At 31.5% G+C, this 21,290-nt stretch overlaps 1 protein-coding gene and 1 long non-coding RNA gene across 3 annotated transcripts; both read left to right on the top strand.

The window, feature by feature from the left end:
* The first annotated feature begins 1,461 nt into the window (after positions 1–1,461).
* On the top strand, positions 1,462–7,667 carry LOC139429617 (uncharacterized). The gene is made up of 3 exons (XR_011640185.1): positions 1,462–6,741; positions 6,797–7,057; positions 7,121–7,667. It is a non-coding gene; the product is annotated as an uncharacterized lncRNA (long non-coding RNA).
* A 2,899-nt stretch (positions 7,668–10,566) lies between these two features.
* LOC111420184 (MAPK/MAK/MRK overlapping kinase-like) lies at positions 10,567–17,681 on the top strand. 2 transcript variants are annotated; one of them, XM_023053108.2, is made up of 7 exons: positions 10,567–10,744; positions 10,795–10,909; positions 10,960–11,049; positions 11,122–11,547; positions 16,581–16,785; positions 16,844–17,056; positions 17,111–17,681. In XM_023053108.2, the coding sequence occupies exons 1-7, from the start codon at positions 10,726–10,728 to the stop codon at positions 17,621–17,623; spliced, it is 1,581 nt and encodes a 526-aa protein (XP_022908876.2). In that variant the 5' UTR covers positions 10,567–10,725; the 3' UTR covers positions 17,624–17,681. The 2 variants fall into 2 exon arrangements, with proteins under 2 accessions (XP_022908876.2, XP_022908879.2); XM_023053111.2 differs by having other exon boundaries at positions 10,572–10,744; positions 10,960–11,053.
* Positions 17,682–21,290: the final 3,609 nt, after the last annotated feature.

Raw genomic sequence — 21,290 nt, 5'->3', positions numbered from 1 at the left:
AAGACCTCGGTGTAAGAAGGGGACAACTCTTTCTCTTGATAAATGGAGCTACTCCCTTCTTGCACCGAGGTCTTCAATTGAAGTTCAAGTAAAGTTTATTATTAAAGAATGTTCAGTTTTTTTTAAATAAACTAACAATTATTTATAAGCAAAGGTTAACGTGATCAATCAGAATTGGTTTAAATATTTTCTTCTTAGTTTATGTTAATTATAAGGATTGTGGCTAAAAATTATTAAGTTCTTTTAAAATATCGTATAATTAATAAATTATTATAATTAATAATAATTATTAATAATGTAAATTCTTGCATAAGTATAGATAAGAATTTCGAATTTCCCGCTAAGTTGGTACATCTAATGGCTGACCTTTCTGGCTTCATTTTAGGCGTGGTGGGGACAACAGCATACGCACTCTAGATTATATATAAGTAGAGACCGGATAAAAAAGTGTAAAAAAACTGGAAAAAAGTGCTTAAAAAAGCATGAAAATCTTAAACAAAAAGTTCTTAAAAGGCACACAATCGGTTAAAAAAGCATAGAATAAACAAAATTAAGCAAAAAACGATAATAGAGAAAAAATAAATAAAAATTTGTTATAATGATGATAATAATATATTTAATATTTATATTTTACAATTTATTGCGTTTACATAATAAATATCTATCTGCTATTATACAATGCTTAAAAGATTTCTTAATTAATGCTTAAAAGAATGAATAACTAAATGTTTCTCCAAGTTTTTATGCTAAAATTCTGTCTCCTGTCTGTTAGAATGTTTTTGTATGTAGAAAAACTACGTTCAACATCTACACTTGTTATTGGTGCATATTTAAATTTTGGTATAATCATTTAAAATAGTAGATATTTTGTACAATGTCTGGAATCCTTCATTCTTTGAGAGAGTTTGAATCACTTTTTCTTTTACTATTTGACCAATAGATCCTGGGACACTATTTGCTGCCGCTTCAAAATTTTTTATAATATTTACGGATTCTACTAAGGGTAGCTGCTGTTTTTCTAAAAATTGAATATACTAACTTACAAATTTAAAGTGACTTTTAATAAAAACCAATTGTTGTGCAAGTTCGGGTATTTTTAGAACTCTCTGACATTCTTCAATAGATTTGCTTTCTGTACTTTGAAATTCAAGTATTATGCCTTGAAATTCTTTAAAATGATCGGCATAGTACACGGCAGCATCTAGCCAAGTTCCCCATCTTGTTAAAACTGGTGCTGGGGGTAGAGGAATGTCAGGCAATGTCTCTTTAAACAATTGCACTCTCAATGGAGCTTTCATAAATATTTGTTTACCATTTTTTATTAGTGTATTTACCATCGGATACTGCAATCCTATAGTTTCAGCTATGCGGTTGAGTCCATGAGCTAAACAGGTGCAATGTATTAAATTGTAATAGAAAATTTTTATATTTGACGCAGCTTTTATCATGTAAGCTGCAGCGTTGGAAAGCATTAATAAATTTTTTTCATTTGGAACTGCCTCGGGCAAAAAAATCTTGTTTAACTCGTCGTGAACAAATCTAGAAATCGTATTACTATTCGTTTTTGTTAATTCTTTTGAACTTATTAAAAAACCCTCTGTTACAACATCTTCATTCAAAACTCCTATAATAAGCTTGGCTACATATCTCCCACACGTATCAGTAGTTTCATCTACTGCGAACCATATATAGTTATTTGCAATATATTTTTTAATTTGTTGCATAGTTTCATCATAAACTGGGGCGACATAGTTCTTACGGAGAGTGCTTTCATCTGGGATATTTTTTTTGCAATATTTCTCTAGAAATTCTCTAAAAGACCTACTTTGTAATTTATTCAAGGGAATATCTGATTTAATCATAGCACTACACAAATCAAAATTAAAGTGTTTTTGTTCATTGAAACCAGAACTTGAAGCTATTGAAGTCGAAATAGTGTGTTGCTTATTTTTATTTTCCTCGATTTTTTTAATGTGCTCCTTATGCCGGTCAGTTTTCAAATGTTGAGTAATATCATATTTTTTGTTACAGACGATCTGCAATAAAGTAAGCGAGTAGTTTATTAAAACTAAAGTCCATACGACGTAAGGTTATGTTCTTGATTAAAACATATTTTGTTAAGGATTTTATTCACATTTTAAAGACATTAAGAACGTCCCGTAAGAGCCATCAAAATAAAATGACGTTTTAAACAGTTAAGAAAAGACGAAGTAATGTTGAATTCGCAAATTTGTACTTACAGTTTTAGAACATGCTTGACAAAAAATCTTTTTATTGTCAATTTTCAATTATTTGTGGCCTCTAATCCACTCTTCTACGGTTGATTTATATTTTGGCATTTTGCAAATAAGTACCACGCACATACGACACAATATGACGTAAACAGAGATATCGGAAACTTCGGGGAATCACGCGACTCTTTACACAGTTGCCAATTTTACTCTATGTACACGTTTTTACGCGTATATTGTTTTATATTATATTGTATTATTCTTAAAAATGATATAAACATGCATAAAAAGTTAAAAATAAGCACGAAATAAAAAAAAGCATAAAATCTCAAAAAAAGCAAAAAAAGCATTAAATAATATGTCGCAACATACTTAATTTTGCGTAATTCGTCTAGAAACTTAATATCTCATATTTGCTTATAAAATTGAGCAATAAGCATAATGCTTAAAATCCGGTCTCTATATATAAGACCTCAATGACACTGTCACACCGCAAGCGCTATCTAACGGTCACAGAAAAGCCGCGAAATTATTTCGTTTGAATATTTGCTATTTTTCACTTCAAATTACGCAAAATATAAAATTGATCAAAAAATGTCTTTTACTTTGTGTTCATGCATATACTTGCATATATCGTTTGACGTAAAAATTTTCTCTAAATTTAATAAGTGTGTATGACCCCATTGCCAAAGAAAACTTCAAGGTATAATTAATGTTTGTAAACAAAACTAACCTTACCTCACATTCCTTCACGCTATAATTGACATTACAAAAGAAAACTTCACGCTATAATTGCCAAAGAAAACTTCATGGTATAATTAATGTTTGTAAACAAAACTAACCTTACCTAACATTCAGCATCTGAAGACACAGGGCTAAACCCGAAACTTAAAAATATACAACTTGCACTAGAACTATACTCTGTTTTTAAACCAGGAGGAGTAAACGCGAAAGTCAGATTTACACTAGGAAAAATCACCAGAAAATATCACTAGATATTTTGGCGGTAAATTTAAATTAATAATTATTATTATTTATTTATTTACTTATTATTGTATTTATTTTCGTTTGTTATCGTCAACACTAAACATACAAATTAACATTGAAGTTATGAGTGTATTTATTTCAAAATATAATAAAGAAGGGTTTAAGAACACAAAATTTACAATAATGACACGAAACTGTCGAATTGTCAATAACCTAACCTTCAAATTCAAAATCAACCTTCCTCGCATTCAACCAATCACGTGCAAGGTCAATCTGGTGACAAATTTAAAATACTCCTCCTGGTTTAAAAACAGAGTATATTATTATTATTGATATTAGAAGCGCTTCGATAGCGAAGATCTTTAGCGCTCACCGTATTTATAATTGATGGAACAAATCAATGCACTTAAAAAATTCAATCAAATTAACAGGATTCGCGTATGCATCATCCAGACATGAGATATTATGTAATTGTCTCTCGTTGGCATATAATTCACAGTCTAGCAGGATATGCATTACCGTGAGATGAACTTCGCAGCCCAGACATACAGGTCTTGGTTCTCGTTTTAACAAATAACCGGAAGTTAGTTGTGTATGTCCTATATGTAATCTCGCTAGTTTCACCTGTTCTAATCTATTGAAGATAATGGGCTGATTCCAAGGTTTTATTAAGGGTTTGATACGGCGTAGAAAACTTTCATTGTGTTGCCAGTCATTCTGCCACTTGTTATATACCAGCGATTTAAGATGCCTTATGACATCCTTATGACGACATACACTGACGTCAACACTGTTACCGTCAACCCCGTGTCCTGCTGCTTTATCTGCCCCAACCCAACCCAACCCTCAATGCCGATATGACCGGGCACCCATATAAATACGATCTGTCTTAAATCATTATAAGATTTAAGAGCACTCAACGAGTCTGTAACTATGACAAAGTTATTTCCATTATGACTCATACGGATGAATAACAGAGCTTAGAAGATGGCATACAACTCCGCAAAGAAGATAGACGCAAAACTCTGTAAGCTCCATGAATAATCACTATCCCCAACCACAAACGCGCAACCAACCCCACTCTCCATTTTGGAACCATCAGTATAAATAAAAACAGCATCATCATAGGCATTGATTATATTCCTAAATTCAGCTCTAAGTAATTCCCGTGGTGTACTCTCTTTAGCATAACATGTTAGATTTAAATTGAAAACGGGTTTATTTAACTGCCAAGGAGTAAATTCGATACTGCATAAAGAAAGTAAGGGGGGCATCGTAAAATCTAAAGTTCCCAGCAGTTCTTTGGCTCTTACTATTGCCGGTCTTGTGGCTGTTAATCTGTAGACAGGTGGCTGTTGGGAAAACAATATAGAGATTGGGTGCTCAGGTTGTATGCGTTTTTTTACAAAATAATTAAGAATTTGCCAATTACGCCGATGGCGAAGAGGAGCAATACCAGACTCACAATACAAACTATGAACCGGACTAGTGGGAAAAGCCCCAACTATGTACCGTATTGCAAGATTGTGTATTACATTAAGTTTTTTGAGTACGGTTATTCTTGCAGAGGAATACACCACACTACCATAATCAATAACAGGCAATATCACACTTTTATACAACATCTTCAGCACTGTAGTATCAGCCAAGGATTTCCGACAACGCGAAATAATGTACTGAATATGGCTCTGCCATCGTAACTTGGCATCGAATATCATCCCTAAGAATTTAATTTCAGGAACAACACCAATACGGATACTTTGTAAATACAAAGAGGGATTTTCTTGATGACGGTATCGTCTAGAGAATAGAACACACTTTGTTTTTTGCACAGATACCTTATAACCAATCGATATAGTGTTCTCTAATATAGTGTTGATGGCAGGCTGAAGTGAATTGTTAAGTTGTTGTTCAAATATATACAAAGGTCATCCCCGTATAAAGATGTTCCTATTTCTGGGTTAAGATTGGATATTACACCATTCATAGCAATGAGAAAAAGGGCCACGCTTAAAGTAGAACCCTGAGGAACGCCATTTTCCAACAAATGCTCCGATGAGATCCCATTCCCCACTCTGACACAAAAGGAACGGTCCGAAAGAAATGATTGAATAAACATAGGCAAAATGCCACGTAAACCCCAGCTGTGCAATTGAACCATTATTCCATGGCGCCATGTCATGTCATATGCTTTTTCTAAGTCAAAAAACACCGCTACCAAAACCTGTTTTTGTAGAAAGGCTTCCTGAATAGCATTCTCAAGCAAAACAATACTATCAATTGTGGAGCGACCTTGTCTGTATCCAAATTGGAAGTTAGAAAGTAGGTTTTCCTGTTCTACTATATGCATCAACCTATAAACAGAGTATAATTGCCAAAGAAAACTTCAAGGTATAATTAATGTTTGTAAACAAAACTAACCTTACCTAACATTCCTTCACGCTATAATTGACATTACAAAAGAAAACTTCACGCTATAATTGCCGTTACTAATTGCCAAAAAAAACTTCATGGTATAATTAATGTTTGTAAACAAAACTAACCTTACCGAACATTCCTTCACGCTATAATTGACATTACAAAAGAAAACTTCACGCTATAATTGCCATTACTAATTGCCAAAGAATACTTCATGGTATAATTAATGTTTGTAAACAAAACTAACCTTACCTAACATTCAGCGTCTGAAGACACAGGGCTAAACCCGAAACTTAAAAATATACAACTTAGCGCTGAATAACAATTAAAACTAGAACTAACACTTGCACTAGAACTATACTCTGTTTTTAAACCAGGAGGAGTAAACGCGAAAGTCAGATTTACACTAGGAAAAATCACCAGAAAATATCACTAGATATTTTGGCGGTAAATTTAAATTAATAATTATTATTTATTTATTTACTTATTATTGTATTTATTTTCGTTTGTTATTGTCAACATTATACATACAAATTAACATTGAAGTTATGAGTGTATTTATTTGAAAATATAATAAAAAAGGGTTTAAGAACACAAAATATACAATAATGACACGAAACTGTCGAATTATCAATTACCTAACCTTCAAATTCAAAATTGCCTGTGTGTGAACCTTCCTCGCATTCAACCAATCACGTGCAAGGTCAATCTGGTGACAAATTTAAAATACTCCTCCTGGTTTAAAAACAGAGTATAGAACTAATATTTGTTTTTTATTTAAATCAATTGTCATTGTCAAATTTTTATAAAAAAACGGTCTGTACCACCCTAGATACCATGTTCTATGACCACGCTTTATAATATTTTCCACTAAATAATAAGTAAGGTTGTGTATATTCTAAACGAAGTTGTCACTGATTGTCACTTTAAAGACGAAGCCACTAATCTCTCGTCGCTTGGCTAATATCTACGTTTTGAAATTAAAACTCGTGAGCAATATATTAAGATAACATAATTAAGTGCTATAATTAAAATTTTAATATTGTTTAAAAATCAGAATTACTGGAAGAATCTGAGTCTTCCGCTAGTTGGATGATGACAGGAGGTAAACCAGTTATTAATGAATTTCCCATTAATGTTGTGCAATCTTTTTTAATTAGTTCTTCACAGTGTTTGCCCACATCTCCGGAGTGTAATGACCAAGAGCTTTTTGCCAAGTCTCCTTGACACGACAGATCTTTTTCTCCGAGCTGGACTGAACATGTTTATTGTAATAAGTTTTTAAGAACGCCCAACATAGTTCCATGGGATTATATTGGCAATTGTATGGAGGAAGGCGAAGAACAGTTTCAATTTCAAAGGATTTTTCAATTTGAGGCTTGTAATAACGGATTATTTCCCATAACGATTTTTTATTTAAGGTTGGTTCAAACTGTATATTATGTTCAGTTAACCATTTTTTCATATCATTTTTTTTTGTGCAGAAACTTGGAGCTTTCTCGCTTTGTTTTGAGTGATATGGAGCATTATCCATTACTACTTCGCACCCAAATTATTTAATGCTGGAAGTAATTGATTTTTCACCCATTCCATAAAAATAATTGACGTCATATTTTTATGATAATCTCTGTGCTCCGTGTTGTCAATTTGGCAAAAACCCTGACGAAGTGCCTGCGTGCAAGATTGTAAATCTTTTTCCTTTGCCTTCTGCTCTTTGCGGAATACCGAATCTTTCATTTTCATTTACCCATTGATAAACTTGGGTGCCATTTTCGTAAATCCAAGTTTCGTCAAGAAAAACAAAAGTATACTCTCCGGATTCTAGGTATTGCAAGTATGTCGTTAAAAATGTAATTCTTTTTGAAACTATATGTGGTTGTTCAATTAACACATTTCTATTGCTAATCTTTTTATATCTATATCCCATAGATTTTATAATTTTATGTAATTTTGATCTACCATTAGTAAAATCACATTCATTTCTTGCAAAATTAAGTAAATCATTAAGCTTAAAATACTGTTTCTTTTCATGCACTTTTTGTATTTGTCTTCCTAACTCTTCTTTAATAAAATATAAATTATTATCCGTTTTGTAGTTCATTTTACAACGTCCTTGTGTTTTTGGTTTTTTTACAGTTTAATATTTTTTGTAGGTTTGAATAATTTTAAAAACCGTCGTGCTGTGAACCTAATACAATTATGTTGAATATAAATTTAATTTTAAAACTCAAGTGCAATACACATACATCAAAAATACGTTAAGCTTTATCACATATACAGGGTGTTCCGTTAAGCGTACGGAGCGGCTGTATCTCAACAACGGTAAGGCCTAGAGGTTTGGGTAAAAAATCTTTATAAGCAAAGTGACCAAGAGAAATAGCTGGAAATTATTTTGAAGTTCGTAATTCGACCGCTAGGAGGCGTAACTGCCATAGAGAAACATAAAATTCCCGCTATCTCAGAAAGTTAGACGATGAGCTATAACTTTGACAACATCATTTAGTAGCTTGGATAATACCGCATCGCTTTTGTTTTGCAATATTTTTCATATCTGTCATAATAAGGGAGGGGGAGGCCAATGCGTTTTCAAATGTTTACATTTTAATATCTCCTGGACCATTCAACCGATTTGAATGTTTTCGGTGTTGTTTGAAAGAGCATTTTATGCTCTTTTTAAAGATATTTTCAGTAAGGCCGTCTGCTTTAAAACAAATGAGCTAGAGGACGTTATCTGCAGCGATTACATACTTTTGTGATTTTTGAAGAAAAGTTAAATGGAACGATACTATTTACTTCACAGACCGTTAATCACCATAAAATTTGCTAAATATTAGTGAAAACCGCATCTCGATATCTCCATGCATTCTCGAATTATAAAAGAAAATGTTAAAATTTCGTATATCTTAATGGGATCAAGTTACCTTAGGAAACAAATAAGAGAGAACAAAAATTTTATTATCTAGAACCTTCCTTCACACTTTATCTAAGCTTAGAACTGCTTCAAAACTACTTTTGAGGCGTGTTGAAAAGCCAACGGATCAATGAAACATCAACAATGATAATAAAACAAAATAAACCAAAACACCTAGAATAACTTAAATTTTTGGCAAAAATAACGCACTAATGAGCGAAATGCCTTCCATAAACCTTGATGCATTTATTTAATCTAGTTTCGACGAAAAAAAAGCGCTGCTTAAGTCTCTTCCCTGGAAACGTTTTTACTGGTATTTAGTGTTTTGTCATATTTTCCCTGGTTATTGGTTTTTCTGGAAAAGTCAGGTCGTTTAGTCTGCCCAATAGATAAAGGGGTGAAAGCAATGTGGGTTTTGCTCGAACCAAGAATGCATATTATGCAAGTTTACATCAGCTTGTGGACAGATGCTTCATGCATCCATAGCATTCGTGATAAAAGGTTTGGATTTGCCCAAATCATATTTAAAAGTCAATGGTAATAGTTCAGTCTGTTATCAAAATCGGTATCTGTTAAGGCCTGATGTAAAACAACGTGGTGGAGATATTATTCTCTTGAGAACTCTTGTGGACAATTGTTTTCGGAGTTCCCAGATTATGTGGGATCACATTGCGCACCAATATGATTTACGAATTCATAGAGATGTCTGAATGGGCTACACGTTGCCAGTTTTCCGTAATCGCTAAGTCAATCTTAAAAACACTTCTAGAGAAAAATGTCTTTCTTTGTCGTAATTGCATTGCACATTTTTGCCATGCAGTTGCATCGTATTCTAAACATTGAAAATAAATCATCATACGCTCTATCATACGCTTCTGCGTTAGTAAATGACATGTTTACAGTTACCATGGTTATGTGACTTGTTTTTCTCGATGAGGTAACTGGATCCGATTGATGGCACTCGAGTTTTTAACATTTTCTTCTATAACTCGAGAACGGGTGGCGACATCGAGATGCGGTTTTCACTAAAATTTTGCAAATTTGAAGGTGACTAAGGGTCTGTGAAGTAAATAGTATCGTTCCATTTAACTTTTCTTCAAAAATCACAAAAGTATGTAATCGCTGCAGATAACGTCCTCTAGCTCATTTGTTTTAAAGCAGACCGCCTTACTGAAAATATCTTTAAAAAGAGCATAAAATGCTCTTTCAAACAACACCGAAAATATATATTCAAATCGGTTGAATGGTCTAGGAGATATTAAAATGTAAACATATGAAAACGCATTGGCCTCCCCCTCCCTTATTATGACAGATATGAGAAATATCGCAAACCAAAAGCGATGCGGTATTATCCAAGCTATTAAATGATGTTGTCAAAGTTATAGCTCATCGTCTAAGGTTCTGAGATAGCGGGAACTTTATGTTTTTCAATGGCAGTTACACCCCCTAGCGGTCGAATTACGAACTTCAAAATAATTTCCAGCTATTTCTCTTGGTCACTTTGCTTATAAGGATTTTTTTTCCAAACCTCTTGGCCTTACCGTTCTAGAGATACAGCCGCTCCGTACGCTTAACGGGACACCCTGTATATTTTAAATTCGTATTTGGTGTCTCCGTCTGTACTTCTTCACAATACCTAATTATAGAGTTTTTTTCGCGTTTAGACAGTTGACAACTGCACTACACTTGCTACACTAGGAGTATTTATAGCAAGTGTACCAAACACAGCTTTTATGTTGGATAAAGTAAACCAAGTGTCAATCACTGAGCTGTCGATTGTGCCATCTACAAAAACAGACGAGAAGTAATTCGAGAGAGCACAAGAGATTGCAAGACATGAGTCAACTATGGTTCCATCATTGAGGCTGGCATGCCGGATGAGGAACCCTTTTTGTTATTAACAAACGACCGTATCTTCTTTGGTTTCCTCAGATAAGCTCTGTAACACTCTGTAATCAGTAGCTATCAATTTCTATTGTACATTTACACACTATGATGATATTTTTTTTCTATCGCTGTCAAATTTGTATGTCATTCATCTATCCTAAATGGATATGTAACGTCAAAAAAAAAACTGAAAAAATTTCATTTCGCGCCTTCTCCATTCGCCACGATCGACTCGGGGTTTAATTTTGAAATTCCAGCCACGCGAATACCAATGTCTGGTGGTGATTTAGGATGGGATTGTTTACAGAAAGTAAATTGTTTTTAAACAAGAAATCTTAACGATTCATTTTTGATTTCCAGAATATCGAGTTATACAAAAAATCGGAGAAGGATCATTTTCGGAAGTTCTTAAATGTCAAGAGAAAATAACGGGTCATCTTTATGCTGCTAAACGATTAAAGAAACATTTTAAAAGGTTAAAAAAATCTTAAAAAAAAAATTGATTTACTAATTTTTAATTTCTAGTCCATCGGATGCAATGAATTGTGCCGAGGTGGTGGCAATGCATAAATTAACAAGACACCCAAACGTGGTTTACATGATGGATTTTTTTTAGTAGGTACTCAATAATCAAAACCTACTTCCGTCGATATATTAAAAAAATTCTTCATTTTTCCCCAAATTTAGCGATACAAATCTAGGATCGTTAACGTACGTTTTTGAATTGATGGATTTGAGTATGTACGATTTTATGAAGTTGAAACGGCGCCCGTTCGCCGAGTCAAGAGTGAAGTGGTATTTGTATCAAATCTTAAAAGGTTTGGAACATTTACACAAGAACGGACTGTTTCATCGCGACATAAAACCGGAAAATATTCTCGTCAAATTGAATCCGGACGGAAACAAATCGGATTCGGGAGGAGGCGGATTTCCGTCGGAAATCGTCAAATTAGGTGATTTAGGATCTATAAGAGGCGTTTATAGTCGACAACCTTACACCGAATACATTTCAACCAGATGGTATCGATCGCCTGAGTGTTTATTATCGGTTGGATATTATGGACCGAAAATGGATATTTGGGCTGCTGGATGTGTTTTTTACGAAATGTTAACGTAAGCAAAAAATAGTATTTATTAGGTATAGTAGAGGTAAAGAATTTGATTTAAAATTCTATTTTCTGGCTGTTTATGGGAATAAAATTGATATTCTTGAGGTTATGCCAGAAATACTTGGTGTAATTTTAAACAAAGCTACTTTAATAACAACATCCATTAAAGTTACTCAAAGAAAATGAAAAATTAAAAAAAATAATAATAATCACCCTGTATATTTCTATACGTTTGTCTCTGTGGGAGACGAAATATTATCAGCATCGAAAAATGTTTCGAATAAATCTTGTTTGAAATTTAATTCTAAATCGATTATCTTAATAAATTTTTTTTGTATCTCCTCTAGATGGGGCTCTATATAGGTATAAAAATTGATATTTTTGAGGTTATTTCAGCAATACTTGGTGTAACAACAAACTATTTTAATCAAAATACGCTCAAAATTACTTTAATATCAACATATTTTAAATTTACTCAAAAAAAGGTAAAAATTTAAAAAAAATTAATCACCCTGTATATTTTTATGACTTTATGTCTCTGTGGAAGACGAAATCTGATTAGTATCGAAAAATGTTTCAAATGAATCTTGTTTGGAATTTGATTTGAAATCGATTATCTTAATAATTTTTTTTTGTATCTCCCCTAGATGGGGCTGTATATAGGTATAAAAATTGATATTTTTGAGGTTATTTTAGCAATACTTGGTGTAATAACAAACTATTTTAATTAAAACACGCTCAAAATTACTTTAATAACAACATATTTTAAATTTACTCAAAAAAGATAAAAATTGAAAAAAAATTAATCACCCTGTATATCTTTATGACATTATGTCTGCGTAAAAGATGAAATATGATCAGCATCGAAAAATTTTTCAAATAAATCTTGTTTGGAATTTGATTTGAAATCGATTATCTTAATACATTTTTTTTGTATCTCCCCTAGATGGGGCTGTATATAGGTATAAAAATTGATATTTTTGAGGTTATTTTAGCAATACTTGGTGTAATAACAAATTATTTTAATTAAAACACGCTCAAAATTACTTTAATAACAACATATTTTAAATTTACTCAAAAAAAGATAAAAAATTTAAAAAAAATTAATCACCCTGTATATTTTTATGACTTTATGTCTCCGTGGAAAAAGAAATCTGATTAGTATCGAAAAATGTTTCAAGTGAATCTTGTTTGGAATTTGATTTGAAATCGATTATCTTAATAAATTTTTTTTGTATCTCCCCTAGATGGGGCTGTATATAGGTATAAAAGTTGATATTTTTGAGGTTATTTCAGCAATACTTGGTGTAATAACAAACTATTTTAATTAAAACACGCTCAAAATTACTTTAATAACAACATATTTTAAATTTACCCAAAAAAAGTTAAAAATTAAAAAAAATTAATCACCCTGTATATTTTTATGACTTTACGTCTTTATGGAAGACGAAATCTGATTAGTATCGAAAAATGTTTCAAATAAATCTTGTTTGGAATTTGATTTGAAATCGATTATCTTAATAAATTTCTTTTGTATCTCCCCTAGATGGGGCTGTATATAGGTATAAAAGTTGATATTTTTGAGGTTATTTCAGCAATACTTGGTGTAATAACAAACTATTTTAATTAAAACAGGCTCAAAATTACTTTAATAACAACATATTTTAAATTTACCCAAAAAAAGTTAAAAATTAAGAAAAATTAATCACCCTGTATATTTTTATGACTTTATGTCTCCGTGGAAGACGAAATCTGATTAGTATTGAAAAATGTTTCAAATAAATCTTGTTTGGAATTTGATTTGAAATCGATTATCTTAATAATTTTTTTTTGTATCTCCCCTAGATGGGGCTGTATATAGGTATAAAAATTGATATTTTTGAGGTTATTTTAGCAATACTTGGTGTAATAACAAACTATTTTAATTAAAACACGCTCAAAATTACTTTAATAACAACATATTTTTAATTTACTCAAAAAATAATAAAAATTAAAAGAAAATTAATCACCCTGTATATTTTTATGACATTATGTCTCCGTGGATGACGAAATCTGATTAGTATCGAAAAATGTTTCAAATAAATCTTGTTTGGAATTTGATTTGAAATCGATTATCTTAATAAATTTTTTTTGTATCTCCCCTAGATGGGGCTGTATATAGGTATAATAATTGACATTTTTGAGGTTATTTCAGCAATACTTGGTGTAACAACAAACTATTTTAATCAAAACACGATCAAAATTACTTTAATAACAACATATTTTAAATTTACCCAAAAAAAGATAAAAATTAAAAAAAATTAATCACCCTGTATATTTTTATGACTTTACGTCTTCATGGAAGACGAAATCTGATTAGTATCGAAAAATGTTTCAAATAAATCTTGTTTGGAATTTGATTTGAAATCGATTATCTTAATAAATTTTTTTTGTATCTCGTGTAGATGGGGCTGTATATAGGTATAAAAATTGATATTTTTGAGGTTATTTCAGCATTACTTGGTGTAACAACAACTATTTTAATCAAAATACGCTCAAAATTACTTTAATAATAACATATTTTAAATTTACTCAAAAAAAGATAAAAATTAAAAAAGATTAATCACCCTGTATATTTTTATATCTTTATGTCTCCGTGGATGATGAAATCTGATTAGTATCGAAAAATGTTTCAAATAAATCTTGTTTTGAATTTGATTTGAAATCGATTATCTTAATAATTTTTGTTTGTATCTCCTCTAGATGGGGCTGTATATAGGTATAAAAATTAATATTTTTGAGGTTATTTCAGCAATACTTGGTGTAAAAGCAAACTATTTTAATCAAAATACGCTCAAAATTACTTTAATATCAACATATTTTAAATTTACTCAAAAAAAGATAAAAATTAAAAAAAAATTAATCACCCTGTATATGTTTATGACTTTATGTCTCCGTGGAAGACGAAATCTGATTAGTATCGAAAAATGTTTCAAATGAATCTTGTTTGGAATTTGATTTGAAATCGATTATCTTAATAAATTTTTTTTGTATCTCCTCTAGATGGGGCTGTATGTAGGTATAAAAATTGATATTTTTGAGGTTATTTCAGCAATACTTGGTGTAACAACAAACTATTTTAATCAAAACACGCTCAAAATTACTTAAATAACAACATATTTTAAATTTACTCAAAAAAAGTTAAAAATTAAAAAATAATTAATCACCCTGTATATTTTTATGAATTTATGTCTCCGTGGAAGACGAAATCTGATTAGTATCGAAAAATGTTTCAAATGAATCTTGTTTGGAATTTGATTTGAAATCGATTATCTTAATAAATTTTTTTTGTAGCTCCTCTAGATGGGGCTGTATATAGGTATAAAAATTGATATTTTTGAGGTTATTTTAGCAATACTTGGTGTAACAACAAACTATTTTAATCAAAACACGCTCAAAATTACTTAAATAACAACATATTTTAAATTTACTCAAAAAAAGTTAAAAATTAAAAAATAATTAATCACCCTGTATATTTTTATGAATTTATGTCTCCGTGGAAGACGAAATCTGATTAGTATCGAAAAATGTTTCAAATGAATCTTGTTTGGAATTTGATTTGAAATCGATTATCTTAATAAATTTTTTTTGTAGCTCCTCTAGATGGGGCTGTATATAGGTATAAAAATTGATATTTTTGAGGTTATTTTAGCAATACTTGGTGTAACAACAAACTATTTTAATCAAAACACGCTCAAAATTACTTAAATAACAACATATTTTAAATTTACTCAAAAAAAGTTAAAAATTAAAAAATAATTAATCACCCTGTATATTTTTATGAATTTATGTCTCCGTGGAAGACGAAATCTGATTAGTATCGAAAAATGTTTCAAATGAATCTTGTTTGGAATTTGATTTGAAATCGATTATCTTAATAAATTTTTTTTGTATCTCCCCTAGATGGGGCTGTATATAGGTATAAAAATTGATATTTTTGAGGTTATTTCAGCAATACTTGTTGTAACAACAAACTATTTTAATCAAAACACGCTCAAAATTACTTTAATAACAGCATATTTTAAATTTACTCAAAAAAAGAGAAAAATTAAAAAAATTAACCACCCTGTATATTTTTATGATATGTCTCCGTAGATAACGAAATATTATCAGCATTGAAAAATGTTTCAAATGAATCTTGTTTGGAATTTGATTTGAAATCGATTATCTTAATAAATTTTTTTTGTATCTCCCCTAGATGGGGCTGTATATAGGTATAAAAGTTGATATTTTTGAGGTTATTTCAGCAATACTTGGTGTAACAACAAACTATTTTAATCAAAACACGCTCAAAATTACTTTAATAACAACATATTTTAAATTTACTCAAAAAAAAGATGAAAATTAAAAAAAAAAATTAATCGCCCTGTATATTTTTATGACTTTATGTCTCCGTGGAAGACGAAATATTATCAGCATCGAAAAATGTTTCAAATAGATCTTGTTTGGAATGTGATTCTAAATCGATTATCTTAATAAAATTTTTTTGTATCTCCCCTAGATGGGGCTGTATATAGGTATAAAAATTGATATTTTTGAGGTTATTTTAGCAATACTTGGTGTAATAATAAACTAATTTAATCAAAACACGCTCAAAATTGCTTTAATAACAACATTTCTTAAAGTTACTTAAAAAAAGTTAAAAATTAAAAAAAAATGAATCACCCTGTATATTTTTATTACTTTATTATCAGTATCGAAAAATGTTTCAAATAAATCTTGTTTGAAATTTGATTTGAAATCGATTATCTTAATAATTTTTTTTTGTATCTCCTCTAGATGGGGCTATATATAGATATAAAAATTGATATTTTTGAGGTTATCTTAATAATTGTTGGTTGTATTGAAAAATTTCTCAAACAATATTTGCTTAGAATTAAGTAAGCAATAACTTTTGTTTGAAACATTTTTCAATATTGTTGCTTGTTGGCGCTGTGTACTCTTATAAAAGTTATAATTTCCCTCTGAACAGTACAGTTCAAAGCAAACTATTTTTAGGTTCCATCCCCTTTTTCCCGGATCAAACGAAATAGATCAACTAGCGAAGATCCACGCGATCTTAGGAAGTCCCAGTAACAGATTGGTTACAAAAATCAAAAAGAAATCTCATAACTGCCAACATTTTCCACGGCAAATCGGTTGCGGTTTAAAAATTATGATGAATAGCTTTTCTGAGGAGGCACACATTATTTTAAAGTTGATGGTAAATGTGATGGTAATGATAATAATATATAAAGTTAATATCAACTTGTATTTTTTAGCTCCAATACGACCCTGAAACCCGAATAAACGTCCGTCGATTAATAGAAAACCGTTATTTCGCCTCTGTGCGTCAATATTATCTCATTTACCAATTCAAATTTAACGCGATTCAAAACCAAAGGGATTTGGAAAGGTGTAGCAAAGGCAGGGGTGATCAAAAAACCCCGACGAATTGTCCCACTTCGACTTCAGATCAATGGAAACCCCCGAAAGTAATTAATTCACTCATAAATTAATCTCTTTTATTAAAAAAAAAATTAATTTAGTTTCAAAACATGAATAAAAATGACGCGAAACCACTCAATAAGAATCTAGTTGAAAAAGAAGGTGAAACTGTTATAGTCAAAAAAGATGGATCAATTCAAAGCATTCTTTCATCAATGGAAAGCGTTTCAACGTTGAAAAGTATAGGTGCAATGGACAGCGTTTCAACGATGCGAAGTGTTTCAACAATGATAAGAAGTGCTAAGAAAGATTTGGAAAAGCTAACGGACGAGGAAATGTTGAAGAGAAAGTTGGAAGCCACGAGAAGATATTACGTCCATAAATGTCAACAGACGATTAAATCGCATCCGCCGAACGAAACGTACAGAAAAACCACGTCGAATCTACCGAACATTTTCAGCAGCAAGACTAAAACGGTACCGGAACATTCGAAACAGAAACAGTTTTATTCAAAATCGCTCGTTATCCCGCGAAAAGCCAAACACAAAATCGATTGTGTCAATGAGAATTGGATCGAAAAGGTCATAAAAGTAAATTTAAATGCTAAAAAGTGAGATGTTTGTATTTTGAAATGTTGGGGTAAAAAATAAAAGTAAAAATTTAAAAAAAAAATAATTTACAGTTTTAGTAAAGTTAGTCGATTTAAATTTATTAAAACAATCTATTGATTTTTAGAACTAGTGTTAGTTCGAGTTTCAATTGATATTCAGTGCTATGTTGCATATTTTTTTGAACTATCACTAAAACTAACTTTAGACCTAGAACTAGAAACATTCGGGTTTAGCCGTCTTTAGAGACGTGCGGCTAGTTCTAGATTTAGTGTTAGTTCTAGTGACAATTTTAAAAAAATAGAATCTAGCACTATTTAGCACTGTCACTAGACCTAACACTAACCCTAGAACTAGAAACATTCGGGTTTAGCCGTCTTTAGAGAAGTTCGGCTAAACCCGAATGGTTCTAGTTCTAAGTTTAGTGTTACTTCTAGTGACAATTAAAAAAAATAGAATCTAGCACTATTTAGCACTGTCACTAGAACTAATACTAACCCTAGAACTAGAAACATTCGGGTTTAGCCGTCTTTAGAGACGTTCGGCTAAACCCGAATGGTTCTAGTTTTAAGTTTAGTGTTAGTTCTAGTGACAATTTAAAAAAATGAAGAATCTAGCACTATTTAGCACTGTCACTAGAACTAATACTAACCCTAGAACTAGAAACATTTGGGTTTAGCCGTCTTTAGAGACGTTCGGCTAAACCCGAATGGTTCTAGTTTTAAGTTTAGTGTTAGTTCTAGTAACAATTTAAAAAAATAAAGAATCTAGCACTATTTAGCACTGTCACTAGAAATAATACTAACCCTAGAACTAGAAACATTTGGGTTTAGCCGTCTTTAGAGACGTTCGGCTAAACCCGAATGGTTCTAGTTTTAAGTTTAGTGTTAGTTCTAGTAACAATTTAAAAAAATAAAGAATCTAACACTATTTAGCATTGTCACTAGAACTAACACCAACCTTAGAACTAGAAACATTCGGGTTTAGCCGTCTTTACAGACGTTCGGCTAAATCCGAATGGTTCTAGTTCTAGGTTTAGTGTTAGTTCTAGTGACAATTAAAAAAAAACAGAATCTAACACTATTTAGCACTATCACTAGAACTAAAACTAACCCTAGAACTAGAAACATTCGGGTTTAGCCGTCTTTAGAGACGTTCGGCTAAACCCGAATGGTTCTAGTTTTAAGTTTAGTGTCAGTTCTAGTGACAATTTAAAAAAATGAAGAATCTAGCACTATTTAGCACTATCACTAGAACTAATACTAACCCTAGAACTAGAAACATTTGGGTTTAGCCGTCTTTAGAGACGTTCGGCTAAACCCGAATGGTTCTAGTTTTAAGTTTAGTGTTAGTTCTAGTGACAATTTAAAAAAATGAAGAATTTAGCACTATTTAGCACTGTCACTAGAACTAATACTAACCCTAGAACTAGAAACATTTGGGTTTAGCCGTCTTTAGAGACGTTCGGCTAAACCCGAATGGTTCTAGTTTTAAGTTTAGTGTTAGTTCTAGTAACAATTTAAAAAAATAAAGAATCTAGCACTATTTAGCACTGTCACTAGAAATAATACTAACCCTAGAACTAGAAACATTTGGGTTTAGCCGTCTTTAGAGACGTTCGGCTAAACCCGAATGGTTCTAGTTTTAAGTTTAGTGTTAGTTCTAGTGACAATTTAAAAAAATGAAGAATCTAGCACTATTTAGCACTATCACTAGAACTAATACTAACCCTAGAACTAGAAACATTTGGGTTTAGCCGTCTTTAGAGACGTTCGGCTAAACCCGAATGGTTCTAGTTTTAAGTTTAGTGTTAGTTCTAGTAACAATTTAAAAAAATAAAGAATCTAGCACTATTTAGCACTGTCACTAGAACTAACACTAAACTTAGAACTAGAAACATTCGGGTTTAGCCGTCTTTAGAGACGTTCGGCTAAACCCGAATGGTTCTAGTTCTAGGTTTAGTGTTAGTTCTAGTGACAATTTAAAAAAATAAAGAATCTAGTACTATTTAGCATTGTCACTAGAACTAACACCAACCTTAGAACTAGAAACATTCGGGTTTAGCCGTCTTTAGAGACGTTCGGCTAAACACGAATGGTTCGAGTTCTAGGTTTAGTGTTAGTTCTAGTGACAATTAAAAAAAAAATAGAATCTAGCACTATTTAGCACTGTCACTAGAACTAACACTAACCCTAGAACTAGAAACATTCGGGTTTAGCCGTTTTTAGAGACGTTCAGCTAAACCTGAATGGTTCTAGTTCTAAGTTTAGTGTTAGTTCTAGTGACAATTTAAAAAAATAAAGATTCTAGCACTATTTAGCACTGTCACTAGAACTAATACTAACCCTAGAACTAGAAACATTCGGGTTTAGCCGTCTTTAGAGACGTTCGGCTAAACCCGAATGGTTCTAGTTTTAAGTTTAGTGTTAGTTCTAGTGACAATTTAAAAAAATGAAGAATCTAGCACTATTTAGCACTATCACTAGAACTAATACTAACCCTAGAACTAGAAACATTTGGGTTTAGCCGTCTTTAGAGACGTTCGGCTAAACCCGAATGGTTCTAGTTTTAAGTTTAGTGTTAGTTCTAGTGACAATTTAAAAAAATGAAGAATTTAGCACTATTTAGCACTGTCACTAGAACTAATACTAACCCTAGAACTAGAAACATTTGGGTTTAGCCGTCTTTAGAGACGTTCGGCTAAACCCGAATGGTTCTAGTTTTAAGTTTAGTGTTAGTTCTAGTAACAATTTAAAAAAATAAAGAATCTAGCACTATTTAGCACTGTCACTAGAAATAATACTAACCCTAGAACTAGAAACATTTGGGTTTAGCCGTCTTTAGAGACGTTCGGCTAAACCCGAATGGTTCTAGTTTTAAGTTTAGTGTTAGTTCTAGTGACAATTTAAAAAAATGAAGAATCTAGCACTATTTAGCACTATCACTAGAACTAATACTAACCCTAGAACTAGAAACATTTGGGTTTAGCCGTCTTTAGAGACGTTCGGCTAAACCCGAATGGTTCTAGTTTTAAGTTTAGTGTTAGTTCTAGTAACAATTTAAAAAAATAAAGAATCTAGCACTATTTAGCACTGTCACTAGAACTAACACTAAACTTAGAACTAGAAACATTCGGGTTTAGCCGTCTTTAGAGACGTTCGGCTAAACCCGAATGGTTCTAGTTCTAGGTTTAGTGTTAGTTCTAGTGACAATTTAAAAAAATAAAGAATCTAGTACTATTTAGCATTGTCACTAGAACTAACACCAACCTTAGAACTAGAAACATTCGGGTTTAGCCGTCTTTAGAGACGTTCGGCTAAACACGAATGGTTCGAGTTCTAGGTTTAGTGTTAGTTCTAGTGACAATTAAAAAAAAATAGAATCTAGCACTATTTAGCACTGTCACTAGAACTAACACTAACCCTAGAACTAGAAACATTCGGGTTTAGCCGTTTTTAGAGACGTTCAGCTAAACCTGAATGGTTCTAGTTCTAAGTTTAGTGTTAGTTCTAGTGACAATTTAAAAAAATAAAGATTCTAGCACTATTTAGCACTGTCACTAGAACTAATACTAACCCTAGAACTAGAAACATTCGGGTTTAGCCGTCTTTAGAGACATTCGGCTAAATCCGAATTGTTCTAGTTCTAGTGACAATTTAAAAAAATAGAATCT

The sequence above is a fragment of the Onthophagus taurus genome, chromosome 3 (assembly GCF_036711975.1).
Source record: "Onthophagus taurus isolate NC chromosome 3, IU_Otau_3.0, whole genome shotgun sequence".
NCBI classification, from domain to species: Eukaryota; Metazoa; Arthropoda; class Insecta; order Coleoptera; family Scarabaeidae; genus Onthophagus; species Onthophagus taurus.
This window is presented reverse-complemented; position numbering and strand designations above follow the sequence as displayed.

What these genes read in the sequence shown, in the direction of transcription:
- LOC111420184 (XM_023053108.2), top strand. An exon ending in TACATGATGGATTTTTTTTA is followed by an intron (nt 11,050 to 11,121) that starts GTAGGTACTCAA and finishes CCCCAAATTTAG; the next exon opens with CGATACAAATCTAGGATCGT. An exon ending in ACATTATTTTAAAGTTGATG is followed by an intron (nt 16,786 to 16,843) that starts GTAAATGTGATG and finishes TGTATTTTTTAG; the next exon opens with CTCCAATACGACCCTGAAAC.